General features: G+C 41.5%; 1 protein-coding gene across 2 annotated transcripts in view; it reads right to left on the bottom strand.

Annotated features, from left to right (window-relative positions):
• Mthfd1l (methylenetetrahydrofolate dehydrogenase (NADP+ dependent) 1 like) overlaps positions 1-12,392 on the bottom strand; it is a 192,095-nt gene that overhangs the window by 104,030 nt on the left and 75,673 nt on the right. Inside the window, exons 19-20 of one of the 2 annotated variants that reach the window (XM_048799894.1) lie at positions 9,014-9,125; positions 651-714 (exon numbers count right to left, since the gene is read on the bottom strand). In XM_048799894.1, coding sequence (XP_048655851.1) covers positions 668-714; positions 9,014-9,125 — 159 coding nt within the window. In that variant the 3' untranslated portion in view covers positions 651-667. Of the gene's footprint in view, positions 1-650; positions 715-9,013; positions 9,126-12,392 lie in introns of those variants that run through there. The other variant, XM_015497975.2, reaches the window with a different exon arrangement.

Raw genomic sequence — 12,392 nt, 5'->3', positions numbered from 1 at the left:
GGAAATCGTAAGAGAACAGGGAAGAAAAGGTACAATAAACCTATTTAAAAGATAAGCCACACATGGGAGAAGAAGCACGTAACAGCAAAATATTCACATTTGGAATGTATGAAAGATTTCTATGAGTTCATAAGAAAATGATAAACAGTACAATAGAAAATGGACAATTCATGAATGCCTGGAAATGCCCATGAATGTTTCATCTTACAACTATAAAGAAATATAATTTCACTACTATTGGATTGGAGCCAAAACAAAACAAACACCCTAATGATACAAGTTTTGGGGAAAAAATGTGAAGAAACTGGAAATGCCATAACAACTGGTGGCAATACGAATTGCTACTATTAGGGGATCAGTTTGGCTCGTCCATTCAGCTGATGCTGAGCATACCTTCTCACTTCCCAAAGCTCACGCCTCACCATCCACTCTGAAAACATCTTCTCAGAGACACGGACAAGAATGTTCCTGAAGCGTCACTGATAACAGCAGTCACTGGAAGAATATCAAAGCCCCTCAACAAACCAGGGACAAATGCACATGCTATCTCCATGCAAAGGAAACTGCACTGTAGGCAAAGCAAGGCGGCTTCATCACAGCGACAGGCATCCATGCAAAAATGTAATGCTCAACAAAAAAACCAACTTACACAGAGTGGGGTTGGCAACTACAGCCTACAGGACCAATCCAGCCTGCCTCCTGGGTTTGTATCACCTGAAATTTTTTTTTCACATTTTAAAAATTAAAAATAATAATAATAATTCATCATGTATTAAAACTATAAAATTTAAACGTCAGGGTCCATAAATAGAATGTATTAGAACACAGTCACACCCATTCATAAGCAAGAACTAGCTAATGAATGTATGTTTTATCTGGCTGATTCCTAATTGAGTATTTGTGACAGAGACTTTTTGACCCACAAAGCATAAAATATTTACTTGACCTTTACAGAAAAAGTTTGCTGACCCTTGTGATAGAACAATAAGATACAAAAATGTTGAACATCTGTGGTTCCCAAATTATGCACAAAGGTGTCATGAGGCACTGGAGTGAACTCAGAGGACCTGTGGGACGTTTTACTTTTCTTTTTTTGGTATTGGGGACTGAACCCAGGGGTCCTTTACTTATGAGCTATATCCCTGGCACTTGTTTTTTATTTTAAAATTTGAGAAAGGCCCTCACTAAGTTGCTGAGGCTAACTAACATTTTACTTTCTAGAGGGCGATACAGCAATAGTCACTCCTTGGACACTGCAAGTCCTACTACTCTGAGGTGGTTGACCAAGTCGACATTAGTGCCTTTTCAACGACAGTGTACATTTTCAAAGTTAAATTTGAAGCAGTCACTACAGTTAAAAGCAAGAACTATGTGAAAATCAATGTTGAACAGGAAATTAGGCTGTGGGTGTGGACAGTTTCCCAGGGTCAGGGGGTTGTTAGTGCCCACCAAGAACACATGTGTCGTTAATGAGGGATGGTAGTTATTTAAGAATAGATGATTTATGTTTTTTCCTTTTAGTTTTCAGACAGCTACTATGTTGTTAGGACACAAATAACCATTAATTTATTTGGATCTAACTACTACTTACTCAATGGAGGAGTTAAATATTTCTTTTGACCTGGGTGGCTGTCAAAACAAACAAACAAACAAACAAAAAACCCACTAAGTCACTAAGGGTATCATAAACAGATGTTTGGAAACCTTTGTTGTAGATCTTTGTACATACATATGTGATAAGAGAATAAACGTACACTCAGGAGTAACACCAATGTATCAAAAACAATATGCCTTCAAATCTTTTTTTTCCCCCACTATGGTGGGGGGGGTGGGAAGAAATGGGATCAGAGAAGTGTCTTAGTTCATTTTCTGTTGCTATAACAGAATATCTAAGCCTGGGTGACTTACAAGGAAAAGGGGTTTATTTTGGCTCCAGGCTCTGGAAGTCCTGAGCTTGGCACCAGCATCCCCTTTACCTGTGGCGTGGGCCTCATGGCAGAAAGCGGAAAGGCAAGCACATGCACACAGAGGCAAGACTGAGGGTAGCCTTGTGGTAACATACCCAGTCCCTCAAGAGTGGGGACCGACTCCTGTGGTACAGCATGAGGCTATTCATGAGAGCTCCACACCCCTGACCCAAATACCTCCTTGAGGCCCTCCCAGCCTCAACCAGACCATGTTAAAGCAGGGAGGCTCACGGGAACGACATCTTAAATCTCTTATTTCTTAAAACAAACAAAGAAGACAAAAACCAAAACAACAAAAACAAAAACAAAGCCCCCAAAGCTCTAAAGTACACGTAGCAATATATTGAATTTTTGATGAAGCTGAATGGCAGGAACATAGGTATTTGTATTTTAACTTATATACATTCTCAAATAGTGTACAACCAGAAAAATTCCCTTACATTTTTTTTTTTTTTAAGGGCCAAGGAGAAGCTCTTTGAAGAAAAGATGGCGACTCCAGACAAAGTACAGTAGGCAGAACAGAAGCCAGTATAGAGCATGAGGGAAGAATGAGATTTGGCACCGAGGACAGAAATAAACTTGGGATAACATGGACCGGCCTCCCATAGGGTGGGCTTTCCTGAACACAGGGTTAAAGGCACCACCTGTGAAGAGCGGTTCCCTAAGCAGGCACAGACCTCCAACCAGGCTCTCTAATAGGTCACCACTTATCCTTGATGCAATTGTGAATATGATTACTCAAAAAAAAAAAAAAAAGGAAGTTACCATAACAAAGTGGAGCCCAGGCTGAGATCAGCGTGTTTAAATAACGTCAAAGGCTGAGGCCCTGGAGCATTCAAGCTCACAAATTGGAAGATTGCTTGAGCTCAGAATTTTTTCTTTGGTACCAGGGATTGAACCCAGAAGTGCTTAACCACTTAGTCACCTCCCCAGCTGTTTTTCAATTTTTTATTATGAGCCAGGGTCTCACTATGTTGTTCAGGGCCTTGCTAAGTTGCCCAGGCTTGCTTCCAACTGTGATCCTCCTGCCTCAGCCTCTGAGTCACTGGGAGTATAGGCATGCACCACCGCGCACGGCTCAGATTTTTTTTAAAAGGGCAGATGAAAATACAGGAACGTTTAGTTTGGTCTGATTTTCTTCTACAAAAATGAAGGATTATTTAAAATGTCATGGCCTCTGCTGTACCATCTGTAAGATGGGGATAATAACTGACCCCCACAAGACTTGAGAGTAAATGAGAAGATGTGAGGGCCTTAGCATAGGCCTGGTGCCCCAGAAAATGGGTGTGGATAGTGAGAGTGACTAGGCCTGGTTCCCATCCCTACTGAGCATTCCTTGGCACTGCTGGGCTCATTCATGAGATCTCCAAATCCTAATCCTGAAACATTAGGCAGGGCTCCGGCATGCTCTGTGGGTGCTGGTCTGGCACCTCTCTGCTGCACGTGTGTCGGTGCCCATGTACCAGGCAGCACCCGGGCACACAGCCAGATCTGGGTAACTCCCTGTGGAGGACAAAAGGCTTGCGACCACCGAGGTGGCTTCCTGACAAGCACTTTTGGATAAGGGTGACTGATGTCGAATGTGGATGGGGCACTGAAGGCCACCTGAGCACAGATCACAGGACAGTGAATAAGATTATGTGACATCATGAGGCCAGAGCCATACACCCACAGCTCTTTATCTTTCCTGAGTCACGGTGCCCTTTGAGAATCTAATGAGCACTGTGGAGTCTTTCTCTTCTTTAAAACAATAAGCCCTTAGGCACACATGTGCAAGCCAGTATTTAATTATGGGAGGGGGCTGTAGACTCCCTAATTCTATCCACAGATCTCTATTGGCTGTGACTGTCACTAACGACCCCTGGCTATGAGGATGTACAAGTGTATACTCATATGAAAACAGGAATCAAAACCAATTAAGAGAGAAGAAAACAAATTTCAAAAATCCAAGGTTCAATGTGCTGGGATGTAGCTCCGTGGCAGAGCGCTTGCCTAGCATGTGCAGTGAAACACACACGCACACACACACACACAGTTCATGTGTAAGTTTGAAATTCACACAGTTTAAATATGAAATAACAGTTAAAAAATCCAAAACTTATCACCAGGCACAGTGGTGCACACCTGTAATTCCGGTGGCTCAAGCAAGAGGCTGAGGCATGAGGATCGAAAGTCCAAAGCCAGCCTCAGCAAAAGTGAGGCACTAAGCAACTCAGTGAGACCCTGTCTCTAAATAAAATAGGGTTGGCTCAGTGGTTGAGTGGCCCTGAGTTCAATTTCCGGTACCAAAAACAAAAGAAAAAAAAATCTAAAAAGTCAATATTGTCTTTCTTTTACTTTGTTTTTATTGTTCTTTGAAAAAATAACACACAATTAGGGTTTGACACCACAGGAAGGTCTGCATTTTTAGCAGGAGAGGGAGGTTAGGTGGACTCGTGTGAGGACTGGTGACTCGTAAACAGCCGTTATGGTGACCACAGCTCTTTTCCAAAAATTCATTTTTGTGAAGCATTTTGCTCTAGTCTGACAGATGCATGCAGTTAATTAAATAAACGCCACTCTCAAATCTAAATGGACTATTGATTCCCTTATCTTAGAATAATTATTCAGAGTAGACAAAATAATTTCATCCTTTTATATGTTGGGATAGAACTAAAAATTAGACTAAACGTGCCTCAGCAAAACCAGCAATATGGAGGAAATTCTGCCTAGGAGCCACCAGCTCCTCCTAAGGTTCTTCATTGTTCAAGGGAGCACTCAAGCTCCTATGTCACAGTGCCCACTGCCCAGGTGCTGTCCATGGTTTGCCTTTTGCACCACATTGGCATTTACTGGTAGAGACGTGTCATATCCCCTGATTCTCAGCTGCTAGCATCTAAGGCAGCGGAAGGTTGGCAAATGTATACTGAAGCATTTCAAAGGACTGCAATATATTTCCAATTGCTTTCTTTTCTACATAGAAATGAAATTGTTGGGTCATTTGTTCATTTTCAGTCTTACCCAGAAATTCTGCCAAAGGGCCTTTTCAAATGCTTCATCCATTTTTCTATTAGATTACCACTGAGCCACCCGCTCAGTCCTTTACTGTTCTGAACACTAATCATGTCTATTATCTTTGCAAATGTTTCCTCCCAATCTGTCAACCTGCCTTTTTACCTTGTATCCTTCTCCATGCAGAGTATATTTTATTGGCATCCAAATTATCATCTTTTTCTTAACAGATCTTCCCTAACATGAGGTCAGAAAGACAATCTCTGATAAACAACAGTTTTTAAAGGGATATAAATTCCTCCTGAGACTTCTGATAAGCTTTATGCCTACTGCATTTGATGTCTGTGGAAGCATGTCAAAATGGGCCTCTAGTGGTCTCTATTTTATTTCAGATGCCAAAATGATGTCAATTGCTCACATGCAAAAGGATAATGCTAGCTGATCTAGCAGGATCTGCAAAGAACCTGTCTGAAAATAGATTTTGCATCCTTCAGCCCAATAGTTAACCTTAGAACCTGGGAAAGAACATCTTAAAAGAAAATCATACAATGTACCAAATGCAAATCCCAAACCCCAAACCCCTTCCCACCACCCAGAGGAAGGATAGGGGCTGCTTCTCCCTCTCCTCCCGGCGGTAAGGGCGGCTTCAGAAGACCAACACCCATCTCCTGGCAGAGATCAAAGGTCTGCAGTGCTTGGAGACCAGGAGTAGAAGAAGCAGTGCAATTGTCTAAGGGGGATACTGGCCTCAGTGTGGGGGTATTTGGCTAGAAGAGGCTGGGTGGGTACCACCAATGCCAAAGCTTCAAACCTGCAAGGGCTAGGGCAGCCTGAGAGAAGACATGGGTGACAGAAGTTGCCACCTTCTTCCTGCTGTCAGGAGGACTAAAGTGGCAGAGGGAAGGAGCTTAAATTCGAATGAAATTTGGAGGCTTTGGTTTTTATATGACACGTTGTTTACTAGAATGTCACTATTCTTATGACTGAAAGTGAGAATAATAAAAAAAAAAATTTAGGGGGATCAAATAGCACTAGAGAGTGAGAGAGAACTATCATACACTTCACCCCAGTAGGGAAGAACCACCACCCTACTCCACTGCAGGCCTGAGCAGGCAGAGGGGGAGAGACTGAGTCTCTTGACCACACCCTGTTCCTGCTATTCCACAAGCAGGCTTTGGGAAGACGTGCCAATGGAAAGTAGCATAGATGTACTTTGTGAGAGCACCGCAGGGCTAGTGTCTTGTGGTCTGAGCATGTTTATATAAATAACATATTTATACATAATAGACCAGGATTTTTAGACATTAAAAGTGGTATAAAAAGAGCTACTAATACACCCATGTGGATAGCAACATTGTTCATAACAGCCAAGAGGTGGAAGCAACATTTTCAAATGCCCACCAATGAACGAATAGAGAAAGGGTGGTAAATAATTAAGTGGATTTTTTTCCAACCTTACAAAAGGAAATTCTGACACATACTATAACCTGGATGAAACTCGAGGACATTCTGCTAAGTAAATAAGCCAGTCACAGGAGGACAAAAAATGCCTGATTTCACATACATGGAACACTTGGAGGAGTCAAATCCATAGAGACAGAAAGTAGAATGCTGGATGCCAGGAGCTGGGAGGAGGAAGGATAAGGAATGTTTAACAGGCACATGATTCAGGTTTGGTAGAGGAAAGGAGTTCCGGAGATGGTTGTTCAATAATGTGAATGTACTTCACTGCTGAACTGTGCATTTTAAAATGGTTAAGGTTAAGGTAAATTTATATGATGTATAATTTACAATTAAAAATAAAATCATTGTCTTCCTCAAATAAGTAAAAATGGGGAAAACAGTTATCAATGAGGAGTAGCCAAGAATTATGGGGTGCTGCCCTGAGACTAGGTATGCATAGTCTCATTTAACCCTCCTTTTAAACCTATGAGGCAAGTCTTCTTAAAAGCCCCATGGCACAGATAAGGAAACCAAGGCACAGAAGGGTTAACTTGTCTAAGTTCATAAGACTTGGAAGTGGTTGAGCCAGGTATTCTGATCTAGAGTTCAGATTCTAAGTCCTCAGACAAGTTCATTGGCACTCCCACTTACAGCCTCTCACACTAGAAGGAAGGGATCAGGGAAATAACTAGCATTGTTGCTGGCATTTACATAGTTTCCTGTTTTACAAATCACTTTCTCACTAGCTATTACTTATTAAAGTACTGTAACATAAGTGTTCTCTTTTTATCTGAAGAGGAAACTGAGCCTAGGGAAGTAAAATTAGTTGCTTCAAGAGTCACACTAGGGAGTGGAGGCTCTGATCCCATGTATATATATACATTTTTTGGTAGTGGGGATTGAAGTCAGGAGGGTTTTACCACAGAGTTACATCCCCGGTCCATTTCATTTATTTATTTATTTTTAAATTTTGAGACAGGGTCTCACCAACTTGCTGAGGCTGGCCTTGATCTTGCAATCCTCCTTCCTCTCTGGAGTCATTGGGATTATAGGCATGTACCGCCACACCTACCAAATGCCATAGCTTTCTCTGGGTTCTTGGCCTCCTACCCCTATCAACTCCTCATCTGGTCCAACTTCTCATTTAGCAGACAAGAATGCACATAAGAAACACATCCAGAATCAATGGCTTGCCAAGGTCACACAAACAGCCAGCATGCTTTGCATACATCCTCAGGTACTTTTAAAGATATTCTGCCATGATGATACATATTCTATAAATATGTGTTTGATGAAGTGAGCACGGGGGCAAGGCAGAGAGCTCTGTCAGCACAGCACAGAGTGCTTGCTACTACAAGCTCTTTTATTTGCAGTCGATGCACCAGAACCACTACTTCACTTAGTGCCCAGTTTTTCAGTGCTGCCCTTCCCCAGCCTCTTGGTCCATTAGCTCTACAATTATGCGTGAGCAATCGAGCAAATCCATTTAGACAGCGCGTCTGGCCACTCAAGCAGTGGATTTGGTACTGAAGCAGCATGATTGCTGTATTATACAGACCTTGAGGAATGGACTTACATAAATCTCACTTGATCTTGACTTCCTATCTCTAAAGAATTCTTAAAACAAGTCTTGACCCTGAATGAACTTAATGGTGTCGGAACTTAAAAGTGCAAAGTTAGTTTTTCTGTCCAGCAGACTTTTTTTTTTTTTTGGTAATAGTAAAATACCTCTCTTCTGAGTTGAGATAAGGCCTATGGTTAAGTGTGAATGAAGCACCTGCTATACTCCATCCAGGTCCCATACGTGGTGAAGGAGACTTAACTGGCTGCCATGTGCACACTTGCCAATTAACTCCTCATATGTCAGATTGAGTGCCTGTCCATGAATCCTAGTTTGTTTTCTTTTCTCACAGCCTTACTATCATGGTGGGGACTGGGGCTGGCACTGCCTGGGCAAACTATAGCAGGTGCCCCTTAAGGACAAAAAGTCTGCAGACCTCTTGGATCAAACTCCAAAGGCTACTGGTTGGGCATCTATCTCCTCGTTGTTAGGTCACAAAAACACACCAGGATTCCAGGAAAAGAGCGATTTCAATGTGTTGGTCCTACTGTTACTACAGTAGGTTCACAGTACACGCCATGAGGGCAGTGGCTAGGTCTGCTTTGCTTACCTCTGGATCCCAGCTCTGAGCAGCATGCTTTGTACCTGGTAGGTTCTCAAGAAACATTTGTTGCATGGCTAAATAACCTCATTAAGTTTCTATCAAACTTTATAGGCTTATGGAAACTAAATGACATTATTTAGTCACCCATCTGACCCTATGAATTTGACAGAAATGGTAGTTAGCACCGTTTTTCGGAAGAGAAAATTCAGGCTCTGTGTCACTTACAATGTGCCTAAGGTCACTCACTTGACAAGCGTTAGAGCGTATATTCAAATGCATGCGTAGGAGACCTCAGAACCTACAGTTCAACCATGACATGATTTTACTATGTAGGCTTTTCCAACTCTGAGATCACTATGAAAAGTGGGTCTTCAAGGACAGATTTCCCAGTCGTTATCTTTCAACATCAACATTTTACAACAACAAAATTGAAAAGCAACGATTTACCTACGAATCCTTCTTCACCAACCAGTTTCAGGGCAATTTTGTCAGCTAACACTGAAGAGTTGCCGTGGGCGATGTTAGCAAAGGGGCCGGCATGCACAAACACAGGTGTCCCCTGCAGAGGAGAACAAGGTGAGACCCCCGAAGGCAAATGGAAGAAGGGAACCGAGATCAATTTGGGGCACACAAGGTGGGACGGACTGTTAGGTGCTTTAATGATTCAAGTCATTCTGTCTTTTTTTACATTGTTATCTTCAATGCACAAAATCTTTCAAAAATGAGTTACAACCCCGATTCACTCAAAAGACCAAATTTCTAATGTATTCTAGAACACAGTTACTCTACATTTAATGCTGAACCAGGGGCAGAAAGCTATAATACAGCCACTTCCTACTATAATTTTGATAAGCTACTGTTAGCTGTCTCAGTGAACAGGAAATTAACAGTTTACCTTACTTCACACTGCTCTGCATCGTATTTTTTGAAAGAATAAAATAAAACTCTAATGAACTAAGAGACTTTTAAATTTTTTCCAGTTAAGAAATTAGTCAACTCAAGAGAAATCTAAAGTAAGCATAAAAAAAAAAAAAATCAATACAATTAATGAGTGGTGGGAATCACTGTAGGCCACCTACATAAAGATTAAGTTTAGGCTGCTTGTACTTTCATAGTAAAGTTGTTTTCTGATTTTTAAAAGTTCTGTTAAGCCTTTCTCACGGTTTAATCATCTATGTTCGAAACACAGTAACTACTAAGATAACTGAAGTAAAGAAAAATTGCACTCATAGTAAAAATGTCAGAGTAAAAAAGACAATAAAAAAGGGTTTCACCAAAAATTTTAGATTTTAATTATTTAAGACAAAATCTGTTAATACATTCATTTTAAATGATTTTATTTTCCTTTATTGATAAAGAATTTATCCTTGTGCATTAAAGTGTTCGGGTTTTACTCTGAGCCCAGCCAGGGCCCTGATGGTCTGTGCATATGATAGCTTCGCTCCACCTGTGAAAATACAGGCTGCCCCTCTGCTGACACCGGGGAAGGCAGGGAGCAATGTGGGAGGCTGGGGGCTGAGAGCCATGGAAAATTCCCATGAACCGTGACGGGCTATTGGCAGAACACAGTTCAAAGCTGAGGACATTGAACAACAGCAGGAAGAAGGTTAGAGAGAGAAAAATCATCTCTGAGAATAAGAGAGAGTTCCTCAAAACCACTAAGTGATCCCCTATTTCTCTATTTTTCCTCATGATGTTCCCAGGAGGGAAAATGAGATAGGGCCCCAAGAAGCGCACAGCACCGTATATGAAACAAAGCCAGGGCTATAAAACCCAGGTGTACAGGTTTATGGATAAGTATGTAGGCTTACTGCCGTCATCTCCACCTAATAATCCACAATTGCTCACTTCTATCTAGATAAACCTTTTTTTTCTTTTCCTTTTCTCTTTTTTCTACTTTTTTTTTTTTATGTGTGGTACTGGGGATTGAACCCAGTAATATTCTACCACTGAGCTACCTCCCCAGCTCCTTTTATTTTTGAGACAGCATCTCGTTAAATTGCCTGTATTGGTCTTGAATTTGGGATCCTTGTGCCTCAGCCTCCTGAGGCTGGGGTTATAGTTGTGTGCCACTGTGCCCAGCTAGATAAGACCTTTAAGTGCTCTGAAAAATGCATTTTTATAAAGACCCAAAAGTCCCCATCACCTCCTATTCTTGCTGGTCTGAGCACATTGTTGCCTATGGTTAACTAGAGGAGTTGGCCAAATTTAGTAAGGACAAGGTCACAGGCTCCATCCTTGGATGGGCAGCTGGCCTCCCTCTACAGACTGCAACCTCACCACAGCCATCTGTCTGAGAAGCACTAGGGCCCTGGTCTCCAGGGGACACAGGTGGCAGGGTATGATCGAATCAGCATAAACATTGCTTTTCCTGGGACGACCACTCCAACCAGATCTAATACAACTTACAGTAGGAAAGGACTTTTATACTGTCGAATCTTTCTTATTTTCTAAGTTACATAACTAATCTACAAAATTGCAAAAGCATTTTGTATTTAGAAATTTTATTTTTAATTGACAGCAGTTTTATGTCTTTATGGGGCACACTGTGATATTTTGATACACACAGTAGAACGATACTGCAGTTAGGCTTTGGAAAGTCCCCCAAAGGCCCATGGGTTAAAGGCTTGGTGTCCAACTTGGCACTCTGAGGGCCTACCAGAAGTTTACAGTCATGGGTAGAGTCTCCTTGAAGGGACTGTGGGACCCTGACCTCTTTCTCTCTGAGTTCTGACCATGAGGTGAGCACCTCTGCTCTGCCCTGCACTCTCACCATGGTGTGCTGTCTCCCCAGAGGCCCCAAAACCAACAGGGCAAACTCACATCATGGACTGAAACCTCTAAAACTGTGAGCCAAACAGGGCTTTGGTCTTTATACATTGATCATCTCAGCTATTTCTCATAGTAATGAATAGCGAGCAAATATACTTTCTATGAAGCTAATCACATATCCATCACCTTACATATTTATCAGTGAGTACATATACAACCTATTCTTTGGGCAACTTTGAAAAATATAATGCATTAATATGAACTATGGTCACCTTGCTGTGCAACACATCCTAAGAACTTATTCCTCCTGTCTGACTGGAACTTTATGTAGAGTGTGGCCAAGATCTTCCCACTCCCTCTCACCCTCCAGCCCCTGAGAATCACCCTTCTATTCTCCACTTTGCAAAATCATGTTATAGTTTTGTATAAATAAATGTGGTTCTAGCTAGAAACTATAGAACCAGATAATGTGTGAGCACATGCAAGAAGAGGCTAACCTCTTCTTTGCATGAGAAACTAAAGGCCCAGAGAAGCTAAGGGAATTCTTCAAGGCCACACAGGGGATGGATGATTAAATCAAGACTCAGGCTCTGGTTCTGAAACTCCCAGTATGGGGACTGAATGAAAAAAATTATTAAAACAGCATTGTTAGATATTCATACCCAGGGATACATATACATTCAATGATGGGTGTAGCTGTAAAATACAGTACTCTTGAGTTCAATTCAGGGTCTAAAACAAGCTATGTCTAATTCAAAGGTATAAAAATATTTTGAGTTCAGTATTTTGTTTTCTATAGAACACTTAGAAAAGTAAAACAGGAACTATCTTAGCTTTTCATGATGAAAAAACTATGAACTATCTCCATAACACACTTTCCAAACATTTTATGAGATTGACACTTCAAATAGTCGGCTGCTTACCAACTACTTATCTTCTGGCAACCTATGGAGAGGTGGCCCTTGATAAACTGCTAGGGGACTAACAATCAAGTGTGTTCAACAGGGAGTACTGGAGATTATCCCAACCACGTGGTGCTGGTTCTGTAGGATGC

Source organism: Marmota marmota, unplaced genomic scaffold (assembly GCF_001458135.2).
Source record: "Marmota marmota marmota unplaced genomic scaffold, marMar, whole genome shotgun sequence".
Taxonomy (NCBI): domain Eukaryota; kingdom Metazoa; phylum Chordata; class Mammalia; order Rodentia; family Sciuridae; genus Marmota; species Marmota marmota.
The sequence above is the reverse complement of the archived record's forward strand: the minus strand, read 5'-3'. Positions and strand labels throughout refer to the sequence as shown.